The sequence below is a fragment of the Suricata suricatta genome, chromosome 2 (genome assembly GCF_006229205.1).
Source record: "Suricata suricatta isolate VVHF042 chromosome 2, meerkat_22Aug2017_6uvM2_HiC, whole genome shotgun sequence".
Taxonomy (NCBI): domain Eukaryota; kingdom Metazoa; phylum Chordata; class Mammalia; order Carnivora; family Herpestidae; genus Suricata; species Suricata suricatta.
Window position 1 is genome coordinate 71,309,823 of NC_043701.1, and position 12,781 is coordinate 71,322,603.

Here is a 12,781-nt window from a genome sequence, read left to right on the forward strand (position 1 = left end):
GTCTTCTTAATAAATATGGGAAAAATTGTTAGTGAAGAATTAACCTAATGATTTCATAAGTGATGAATACTATACTTTCTAGAGCTAAGTTAACACTTGGAAAAACTTGGTTCATCATTTCATTATTTCTTCTGCTAATTTCATAAAGCTTAATTTGATTAAAATTTTATTTGCAATTTTAATACTAAAGCTAAGTATTTTATATATTCTTGATGTACTAAGTGCCCCATGACAATAATCAACCAAAACAAAGTAGCCTGAGAACAGTTTAAAAACAGGCAAACATAACCTTCAGACAGGTTCACTGAATTAATCTGCTAAATGTGCAGTAGGTGCTATGCTGGGAGCCTGTGTGCAAATGACAGCAGAAGCACCTGCAGCTGTCGTGAGCATTTACTGTATTATCAGATACTATTCTTATTAACCTATGTGGACTCTCACGCATTCTCGGCACAATGGTATATTAATATTAACCCTGTTTTACAAATCATAACTGGGTGATGAAATAAGTAAATTGCCTCCAATTTCATACAGGTGTGGTGCCTGGGATACAAACACAGTCAATTCAACTCCAGAGCCTGCAAAGCAGATTCATTCAACAGTTTCTTACTCAGTATTTCCTAGAGTGTAAGGCAAAGTCATAGTTCCCAAGATAAATTCAAGTGAACACCTATGTGCTCTTGAGATTCAAAGCTGGAAAGATTAAAATCAATCAATAGATGGTATGGTTAAATGAAAAAGAGTAAATTTGAGGAAAACCAACTCTATTTGATTTGGGTTTGTTAATATTTAATACTGGAAAAGTCATTTAAAATGAGAAGATAAAGGACTTGACAGGCAGCAAAATCTTGATTCAGTTCACTAGTAAACTAAGAGACATAAATGATTTCGAATGGGAAAGTATTGTGATACCCATCGGAGCTCTTATTAGAGAGCCATCTGACAATGGTATCTAAAAAGGAAAAGTATATAAGGCTTACTGTGTTAGGTAATCTACAAAATTAAGTGTAAATAATAATTTATTGATTAAAACAAATTTTAATTACCAAAAACTGCATGCAGAATTTCTTTTTGTCCTAAGCTTGAGGACTTCCTTTCTTGGTATGTTTCTGTGACTTGGTATTTATAAAAATAAACAGAGTAGTACTTATTCTCAGGAGTCAACATTACTCCTTAATTCAGGATTAATTTTATTGGGCATGGGAAGATGACACTTCATGAGATAGAGTATATAAATAAAAAGACAGTTACTTTATAGCTTTTTACCAGTTTGATATTTTTTGAGACATTATAATTAAAAACTTACAGTATGAAAGCTCCTGGAATCCACCACTGTGGAAGTATTTGTGTCAAGCTTACATCTAATAATATAGTAACTTACTCTTTCTACTCAGAGTGATTAGAAGGTAACAAGTATTTTGTGTTTCTTTTTTCCCCCAAAACTATCCATGCCATTAAAATTCAATGGCATCACTTGCTGTCATTCAGCTTTATCTGGCTAGTCCTTTAATTCCCCAGCCCCTGCTGTTGGGGAGCTCTAGGCTCATCACACTTAACCTCTGCCTAGGCTTCTCAGTAAAGAATTTGTTTCAGTCCATTCATGGTTTCAATAGTTGAGCAAGCCACACGCAACTGCACACTGGTCTTTTACCCTGAGCACACTAATCTGATTGTTTTTCCACTCTACAAACTCTGGGTCAACAATCAAGCTGCCGCCAGAAACTAATTAATTTGCAAACAGGCTTCTGTTTTCACAGAGGGAAAGCTTTTGAGAGCCGTGTCAGAGAGGCCAGTCACACCATGGTTACACGCATTGTCATGGCATCCACTTCTTTGGGTAAATCTCTTGCTTGATGTCACTGCACACATGAACCCAGATTACCCAGTCAGCAGTAAATCCCCATTGAAGCCCACTGAGCTCTGAATGTAGTGAGTCTAGAAGAGGAAATTGGTATAGACAGGCTCTGTATTCATTAAACTGATGGTAAGAGTAGAGAGAATAAATAATGTTAAAAACCAAGAAGAAAAAGGGAGCCGGCTTCAATTTAAAGAATTTTCCAAGATACTGTCTCATTTTTCTACATTTTCATTGATTTTAATTTAAAAAGTGGGATTCCCTTAAATAAATGTAATGATTCCTTGAAATGTTACTTTTCTACTCTCATCATTTAATGATAAATTCTGAAATAAGTGGTTCAAAATGTGTGTCTGATATGCCCTACTGGCAAGTTGTGACTATGTTCTTTACACAAAATGTGACAGAGAAATGGGTCCTCAGAAAAGGAGACCAGATAAAGTTATATTTGGTAGCTTTTTGCTCTTTATGATAATAAAAAAGCATATTTAGTGAGTTTACTAAATTAATCATCATTTAGAGAGTAGAACAATTTCATGCTGTGTATTTATTTTTTAAACAGATTATACTTCTGGGGGGTATGCTTTTTTATCAGGATTAAAATTTTCCTGGGTAACAGATTAAGGAGACAAAACCTAAGACGACTACTATGTTGCGTTTAGGTACAGACTGTTTTGAAATATTAGGTATCTATGCTTCAGCATCATTTCATCAAAAATAACCAAAATTTTTATAATTTTTATTTGTGATTCTTTACATTGAGACCTCAGAATGTTTAATGAATACAGAATATAAGTCATAAGAGATGTAATTCAAATGTTAAAAAAAAGGGCATATGGCATTTGCTTTTTTATAGGCTATGAAAGCCAAGAGGACATTGTGGTTGCTGCTGTTGTTTTAACTGAATGGTCACTCAACTTCTATGATACTCATCTGCCCATATAACCATAAAATAAGGCATCCAGAGGGCTTTTTCCTCCAAGGTCAGCAAAATAATACTGACTTACATAAGCCAGAGAAACAATTCAGAATGGCATTGTTAAGAAGTCTGACATTATGCAGAACTAGAGAATTCATTTTATTATTAAAAAAATCCAATTGGATACTTTGACAGCTTATGCCTTTGAAGACGGTAGAATTAAAACAGAGCATCGAAAGAGTTGTACGAGTGATTTGAGATTAGGTAACTAGTACTATGTAATATTAATTTGTGCTCTCATAGTTTATTTGCGGTCACATATTTTGGTTTATTTTCACAAAAATGTCTTGTGGAGAAATTTGAATCTTTAGAGAACATGAAAAATCCTAGTACATGACCGCAGAGGAAGCTATGCTGACTCCAATAAGGGCAGACCATCCTGGTAGGAGTGTTACAAGTGAAAGGAAGTGGAATGATGACTTGCATACCATTTCAATTACAGAAAAAAGCAAGTGGGTTGGTCTATCCACAGGCACAATCCTTTTAGGAAATTCCACTAAAAGAAAACAGGTCTTCCTGAAATGAGTGGGAAGGCCTCACACTCGGGGCACTGTAATTAGGTCTGTTTGCGTTCACTGGGTCTTGGCTCTCTCAAGGATGCCCTTTCCCCCTGACTCAAATATAATCACTCACAGAATGGGTCTGACGAAGCGTCCTAAGCATGCTCCACCCACTGGAAGTCGGGTAAAGAATACAGAGAAAAGCTGCATTTATTAAGTGCTTACTATATGCCAATTGTTTACTTAGTACTTTTTACACATTATCATGTTATCAGTTTTTACCTGTAAGAGGTAAGTAGCATTATAATATCATTAAAAGTAAAGTCAAGGTGAAGCTCACTGTGAAGACTATAGTCTTTCCCCCACCCCATACTGCATCTCACCATCGGTCCAAGACATAAACAATATTGGGAAACAGTGTCCATCAAAAAGAAAAATAAATGTGCGTTAGTAATCATCTGCTCTAAAGAATGGTTAATATGTGTAAGAAGTAGGTGGTAGTCTTTACATACCAAATGGTTAAGAAATCATGACTCTAACAGCACCATAAACTTGGTTTCCTTTCTATGAATATATAGAGAACAACTGTACCTAATTTCCACACTCTTAGTAATCTGAAATTGGAAGTGAAATTTAAATGAAGCTAAAATGATATAAGATGAAGAGAATTTATAATGTAGAAGGAAAAACCCAGTGAATTTAGGCACATCAAGTCAAACTCAAACCAGTACATTTTCTGAAATCAAAAGTTGTTCTAGCATCTAGTTACCTAAACTTAGGATTAATTAAAAAATATTTTTAAAACACAGTTATAAAAAATCAATAGATTCCTTCTCTCATGTTTCTTCATCAAAAATTGTTACTCATTCCTAACTGTTCCTATTAAAAGGAAACTATATCTAAACCTTGATTGAACTATAGTAAAAAGGAAAATATTAGTTATTATCAAAATAGTGGAATTCCATGAAAAGTTACAAGATATTTTAAGATCTAACTCTAGGCAACTATTTTTGTTTATTATTTTTCTTTAGCAGGAATGAAAATTAAAAGTCACCTAAAATAGGCCAACTGGTGCGTCCGAAATAATCGAGTAGGTCTGGATTGATCTGAGAAAAGAAAAGTAAATCCTGTGCCAAAATTAATTTTAATAGCCTCAAAGACCTTCCAAAAAGTACCTTGCAAGTATTTATTACTTCTGGCAGCACAAATGATTGTGTAGTCTACGCTGATGCCTCAAATTCATTTATTTTATGCATGAATATGTAAACATTATGTTTCCAATTTTATTCTGGAATGGCATTTAATTTCACAAGGCTTGTGATTCACAAGCCTTGGTTCTATCTCAAATGTGTCTGCAGCCTCCATCTTGCAGCAGTTCTGGTTTCTGCACCCTGTCAAGTGTAACCTTTGTGCTAATTTGGTAAAATCAGTTCTCACGTTTAGTGCTGAGAGACTGATAACCGAATTCTCAAATGAACTACACATTTGCAAGATGAAGTACAGAGCTGTGGACAATGACTTCTTTCCCACAGTGTAAATTCTTCAGACTCAGCTGTCAACATGTAAGTGTGCAACACAAAAGCAGCTTTAACTTGATGACTTTTTTCCTCTAAGGCCATAAAAATGAAATGGATACTGTAGTCTCCTTTATGTTATTCCATCTTCTTGGATTTTCTTTCGCATGGACAGTGAAAGCCTGTACGCCCTTTAGAGTTCTTAGGAGATCAAAGTCTCCTTGCTGAATAAAAAAACAAACATTTTTCCCTCCTACATAACTATGTCAGTTTGAGAACAGAGCAGATAGCAATGTTGAAAGAGATTTTCCCCCGACTAATTCTGCCTCCATACAAAGGCCAGGCTTAATAATTGACAGTGGATATTTCAAAATTGCTTCCTGAGATTTTAGAGTTTGGTTCTTTTATAGTTTTACACAGATAATCTTATGGTGATCTCTTTTCTGTTCCTTGGTGACGCCACTAATTTCTCATATGGCCACCACTATTTTCCTGTACCCCCACCCCAGGGTGAATATTTGATTATATGTCCAAACCCTTTTGAATACCACAGTGTTTGCACTCAATTATGAACGTTCAATTATGAACAATCTGAGGCATCATCTGCATTGAAAAGAACAAACAATGGGGAAGTGATGTCAAACTTACTAGGAACTTGGGGAGAGCAGGAAACAAGGGAAGCTAAGAGAAGTGACTCTTTAAAGAAAAAGGGCTACTTAACAGTAAGAAATACTGCAAGAGATACTGTCCAAATGGAGAGATTGATTTAAAAAAAAAAAAAGGAGTATAGAAAGTTATCAGTCACTTTTAGAGAAGCAGTTTCATCACCCAAACTCAGGTTTAAAGTTGGCTAAAGGCAGCATAAACTTCCCTAAATGGATTTAGATGTATAGGGACTTTATGTCACACCGTGATTAACGGAAGGGTTTGGATAGAAGAGACAAGCAAGTCTTCAGGTCAGGGGAGGAAAGCTGGGATGGCGAGATAAAGACAGCAAAAGAAATGGACATTGGGTAAAGTTATGAAAAAATATCAAAACAATTAAGTGGAAAGGCAGAGTGGTCAAACATGCAAGAGGCACACCATTCACATTAGCACATAAAAAATAATAGAATGATCAGAAATGTTGTTGCAGGAGGGCAGAGATGCTCACTGAGGTAATGGGAGGTGTGTTTTATTTTTTCAGTAATTACTTTAAAATATGAGATACCTCAGGACAAAGATTATCACATATAACTCAGGGTCTCTGAAAGCTTCAGTTAAGCTCATGAGCAGAACTGTGATTTTTCTCTAACAAACCAATGAATGAGAGAGGTGATAAATGGAATTTTGCGTTCTGGGAAGGGCAGGAAAAACAAGTGTGGTAGAAATTTGCAGAATCAGATATCCAAGCATCTTACTGAGAACTTAGGAGCTCTGTCCTTATTAATGAGGCAGTAAAACCAGGAAAATTGTATTTACTTCTTTTAGGCATATATGTTTGCACATTTTCTCCTATCCTAAATTTATATATCCTAAATTTATATAATAGAAAGAGAGTACAAAAAGGATCTACTTGATCAAAATGAAGCCAGTGCCTGAAGTTCCTGCTCCAAAAATTCTACTACTGGATTAGACAGGATCTTAAATAAAATGTTAGACTTAATTTCTTAACCTGAGAGAGGATTTCAGGAAGATGAAAAGAGAATAAAATGAAACAATATAAAAGTCCTTTGAAATTTTGAAAACATTTTCAATGTAATGGTATTAGCATTATAATTTTTTAATTGTTCAATAACACGATGCTCTCAGGACAACATGAGAGATGTGGAGGAAAAATATACTACACAATGATTATGTGTTGTGCTGCCCATGTAAGACAAGACTGGTAAGTCCTCTTATCTTTTTCCATTGCCTCCCTTCCGCAGGGCCAGCCCAGATCTATTTCTTTCCAGAGTTAACTGCTGAGAAACTTCAATTTTGGCACAAAGCAAAGATTTTCCTCAATTTTTAATCTTGTTTTGCTCTTTTTCTCCTATTTTCTCACACCCACAGTCATGAAATCACCACAAGTTCAATGGTATACAGGATCTCAGGTCACACCACTGGTACTGTACAAGGCAAGCTCTCTACTGACTACTCCAGGTACCTGTGTAACGTAACATGCTTGTGTTTTTGCACACACCACCTACCGTTGAGCCACCTGGAATCATGCTGCTCCGTTCGGATTGGGTGGTGGTGTCCAAGAGTTCTGAAGATAGCAAAATCTCGCCCCATAAAATCAGCTGCAGTCCCAGAATATAATTCTCCATCTGTGTTGTGACAGAATAAAACCACATACACATACTTTACTTCAATTAAGGAAAGAAAAACAAAACAAATCAAACAGAAGATAAGTTTCATGTTACGACCCTGCTCGAAAGAACACAGATATGCTATCTGCATCATTATGTAGTTACTCATTTTTATCCTTTGTCTTTGTTGAAAAGAGTATTTTGCTATGTGATCACTCACTGATTAAGTATCTACTCTGTAAGTGCTAACTTCAAATAAATGACTAAACTATGATTCAGTGGACAGTACTGAGACCTAACATTTATTCTTTTCTGTTAATGATGTGAGACAAAGTGCAAAATACATAGTATATTCATCACATTTTTAAAGGTAAAGCTACTGTAGTTCTAATATCCTTATTTATTCAGTTAAGATATCACTGTAAAATCTTTTATGGTTTTTATTTTAATGGAAATTAAATTTTCAATATGTTTCCTTTTTAGTGGTACTTGAATTAGTAAGATTTTGGAATACATTAGAAAAAACAGGTATTTTCCTCATCAAAAGTTTTTCTTTGCATTTTAACTTTTGAGGTAGGAGGTAGGAGAAATGTTCTTAGTAAAAGTTATCACATAGTCTAAAAACAAGTCCATCATGTAGTTTCAGATATAAAAGAAATGTGTCTGAGGAGGAGAAAATTTTGACAAATATAGTTCATAATCTCCACAGTTCAAGGTTCTACTGTGTTTTTTACTCATTTTTACTTAAATTAACTCTAGGTTAGAGTTTAATAATGGAGGAATCATTATCACAAGGTTAAAAGAAAAAGGAAAAGAAAAAAGGGAGGAGAAAAAGAAGTTAATATTTACTGAATGCCATTCTGTGTTTGCTGGGCAGTAAGGCACTGGCTTGACACTCAAATTATCTTATTTAGTTCTGTCAACAACCATATGATGTAAATGGTATCCCTACTTAACAGTTCCAGAAACCCAAGGTTGCTCAGCTGGTGACTAGTGGAGTAAGGGTAAAAGTTCAAACTTAGGCCTGTTTAATCCCAAGCCTCTTGCACTAAACTGTACCAGCTTTTAATAAGCTGAAAGTTGTACAAATTACATTTTCTTTCCTTTAAACACAAAATACCTCATATTTTTTCATCCAGGAAATACATTATTGCCTACTTATAAGGAACTATCAACAAAATGAAAAACAAAAAAATATGAAATTGTCTTTAAGTAAAATTTCCAAAAAACTCAATATTATCATGTTGATCATTCAGATAAGTTCATGTTTCTGAATTCAGTGACTTGAAAAATAATCAGAAAATAAAATAGGCATAAATTATAACTTAAACATTCGTATAATACTATTATTTCCAAAGGATTCTTAAATTTACATTGAATTTCATATTTATATTGAATATTTAATAGATAAAGCAGTAACTTTCTGTATATCTTCAATTATAAATGCCTTTGGGAAAATATTATGAATCTGATTTCTCATGTGATATTCTTTGGTCACACTCTCAATTCTCACTTATATATGAAGGCTTTATAATGAAAATAGACATTCTCAGTGGTCTGACTCAATTCAGCTCCTTTGGTAGAGCCTATGGTTCTCTGAAGTGTCTTGATGCACCAACTTTTGAACGATGTCCAAGACTATGAAGAGTAAAGCAGAACAATCGGTGGATAATTCCAGGTTATAGCTGGAAATAGTAATAAAAAGATACCTTATCTTACAGACTTTGAGGATAGTGATCATTTATTTTGGATTGTTGTAAATCAAAACAGATAAAAATGATGATTTGACAATATATTCAAATGAATGGAACTTATATGACATCCTAAAATGTCATAATATGGTATTTTTGGGATTTAAAAGCATCTTGTGTTCTCTTCACTTAATTAAATATCAAGTTCAAATCTGACCTCTTCTCACCGTAATAGTTGCAATAATATTTTACCTGCCCACAAGGTAAAAAAATAAAGTTTTCTTTTTTAAGTTTACTTATTTATTTTGAGAGAGACAAAGAGGGTGGGGGAGAGAGAGACAGAAAAAGAGACTCCCAAGTAGGCTCCATGCTGTTAGGACAGAGCCTGACATGGAGCTCGATCCCTGAGCTGAAATCAAGAGTTGGATGATTAACTGACTGAGTCACCTGTGTGCCCCCAAAATAAACCTTTCCTAAGCAAGAGTTCTCTGAAAGAGCTGTGCCTATGCTAAGTGCTTATTGTCTCCTTAATTTTAACTTATACTTAATCATTATAATACTTTCATTAGGGTTACTAATTTTTCTTTTTACAAATAAGTGATGTAACAGATTTTTAAATTTCAGGTAAATTATTTTTCTTGATCTGTGTGAATAAGAAAGTATTACTTAAAAATGTGGTACAATAGCTGCCTAAAATATTGATGTTAATTTCAAATATATTCATGTTGCAACAGCAGTCATAGGATGCCTTGTGTTCTCTTTACCTTGAAAGTCAAAAGTATTAAATTATTAGTTGAACCTCACTGCCCTCTCAAACACGTGCTAGGTGATAAAAATCATAAAAGGTGAAAGAGAATCACCAGAGTGTAGTCAGACAAAACATATCCAAAAGAAGGTTTAATCAAAAATGGAAGAGTAAAAAATGTCATTAATTATTCTTTTTTAATGTCTCTGTAACTTATTTTACTATGTAACTGGAAATTAGAAGATTTAATCCCTTTCCCTCATTTTTTTTCTTTTTTTTCCTTTTTTTTGGCTTGTTACAGTATGAGTTAATTCCATAATTATGGTTGCTATTATGTGTAAACTTCATTCACAGGAGCTGAAATTACAAAACACCACCAAAAGTGTTAGATATATAGAGGTATTTGTTTCTCTCACTAATTTATGTACTTGTTTTATAACTTACACTTTTCTTATAGAAAGCAAAAATCATTTCCCACGGAGTCCAACACAGGACTTGAACCCATGACCTTGGGATCATGACCTGAGCCATTATCAAGAGTCAGATGCTTAACTGACTGAGCCACCCAGGCACCCCAATATCAGTAACTGTTTTTTATATCAGGCCTTAATTCAGAATTTCTGCTGAGATGCTGATTCTTAACAGGGACAAATGCTCCATAGAAATTGTGTTACATATTTATTATCTGGCCCAAATGTATAAGTGCATTTTCATAAGCAAATAAGTAATAATCAACTTAGAATATATTTTATTTAATATACTTGTGCATTTCCACTATGGATTAAAGATTTAGTACATTTTGTGGCTCTATAAAATGATGTAATGAAAATTGAGTGTAAGAAATTTACTATACCTCAGTTGGCTTATTTTTTAAAAAACATGTTTAACACAAAAAGTCAACTTGCCAAACTTCCTTTGTAGTTTCTAGGTCATTTATGAAGTTATCAAATTATATGTTGATCTTGTGCAGAGTGCTAATTTTCTAGTTTTCTGACTCTTAATATAAGTCTTCTTGAAAATCTGAAGTAGTATATAGGTAAATGTTAACCTACAATGATTCAAATAGCATTATGGTCAAGATACATTGTTTTCCATATATACTAAGCTAGTAGTGAAAGAAAATATGACATTTACCCAATTTTATTAAATTGCTGGTACAATAATATACATAAGGAATTGTTATATATATCAAAGTGGTTACAGATACTCTGTCAATTAGTTTTTAGTCTCTACAAAAAAACTTCATATAGCAAGTCCGATGTCTCAAAAATAATACGTTAGATTAAGAAATACTAGTACTGACAGATGTAACTAATAATCTAAAAATTGTCAACTATGAAAATTGCTATTTGAGTACACTACGTTCCTTCTCAACTATAAGCTTTCTTAACTGTCTCTAAGGAAAGCATTCTCTACTGAGATGAACAAAAGTTTATTGAATTGCATTTCCACCATGGCAGAGGTTACCTGAGAAGCATGTGGTGGAAACAAAAAGTTCATATGCACTCTGGACTTTATGTTCACAGCTCAATATGAAGTAAAAAGGTGGCTTAGATCAGTTAATGTATTGAATGACAATTCCTAAGAAGGGTGTGGTGAGAAGTAGACGATGAGAAAAACATTTCCTGATGAAACTGCAGCATTACTAACACAGGTGTAACGCTGACATGGATGTTGAGCAAAAAAATCAAACAAACCTAAAGACAAGCCATTATGTTGTTAACACCTTAAGTAAATTCCACTCACAGAGTAGCACAGTAATTAAAAACAGAGGAAAAATAAATGTATGTCTCTTTCTCTTACACAGATACACAGACATAGACACACACACGTGTGCACGCGCACACACACACACACAGATGCAATCCGTTTCTTGAGAGTGGAAAGGTGTGGGAATAATTTTACATTTTTATATTTATTGAGTATCTTCTCTGTGTGAATAAGTATAATGTACTGGCTTTGTTACTTTTATCATCCTTTTAAAACTAACATTTTTAGGAGCACCTGGGTGGCTCAGTGGGTTAAGCATCTGACTTCAGCTCAGGTCATGATCTCACGGTTTGTGGGTTCGAGCCCCGTGTCATTTTCTGTGCTGACAGCTAGCTCAGAGCCTGGAGCCTGTCTTCAAATTCTGTGTCTCCCTCTCTCTCTGACCCTCCCCTGGTCACGCTGTCTCTCTCTCTCAAAAGTAAATAAAAACATTAAAAAATAAAACTAATATTTTTAAGTAGTTAATATGTGCATGTGGCACAAAATCTAAAATGTAAAATTTATAAGGTATCAAATCTGTCTCTCAGACTCCTTTACAGCAATGACTGTTACCTTTTTTCTTGGTTTCCACTTCTTCATAATTTCCAAAAATATGTAAGTGCTCAAATGTGATATGCTATTAAATTGTCTTATTTAATTCTCACAACAAACTCGTGGAATTAGAGTGTCCATGCCACTTTACATATAAAGACACTGAGGCTCAGAGGTTCAAATAATATTTTCAATTATAGTTAATTAACTTAGGGAGTACCTCATTTGATCTAATACCAAGTGAAAGCATATTCTTATGTCAAATTACATTCTTTCCTGAGGCAAGGCAGAATTCTAGCATGGGGAAACAGACCATAACTAAAAGTCCTAGACCCTTGCCACAGATTTCAATAATATGATTTAGTGATGGGTTATTTCTAAATTATTAGCACTACAATGCCTGGGGAAGACGTCAAGGAGGAACTCAAACTGCTTTCAAATTGACTATTCCTTTTTTGTCATGGAAATGTGAAATGACACTTAATTAGTGGGGAGAATACAAGATTTTATTTTTGCAGCCACACCTGGCATTTATTCTGAGCAGGGGAGAAACTGCTATTTTTAATTAAAATATTAAACAAAGTCATTAAAATACTTACAGGTAGATGAAATAAGAAATGCTTCAAAATAAATACTGGAACTATTTCTTATTGACAAAACGATTTTAATTAAAGGAGATTTGAAAAATTAACTTTAATAAGGGCATTTGAAAACTTAGGACATGTTATAGGATTTGGAGACTTAATTTAGTAGCTAGCTATGCATGGCTCAGGAGAGAATCCATATTTTTTGTGGTCATCGGCTTAAAAACCTATGGCATTTTGAAAAGAAGTTATACTAAACTTTGATAAATTTCATAAACTAATTTTTAAGCTGTCATCTAGTTTTAAAGCTTATTATTGGTTCAAACTGCTTACTTCGGG

General features: G+C 34.0%; 1 protein-coding gene across 1 annotated transcript in view; it reads right to left on the bottom strand.

Moving 5' to 3' along the window:
* Positions 1-12,781, bottom strand: part of SEMA3A (semaphorin 3A) — a 202,822-nt gene that overhangs the window by 74,475 nt on the left and 115,566 nt on the right. The window contains exon 6 of the mRNA XM_029918820.1: positions 7,020-7,178. Within this exon, the coding sequence (XP_029774680.1) occupies positions 7,020-7,178 (159 nt within the window). The remainder of the gene's footprint in view (positions 1-7,019; positions 7,179-12,781) is intronic.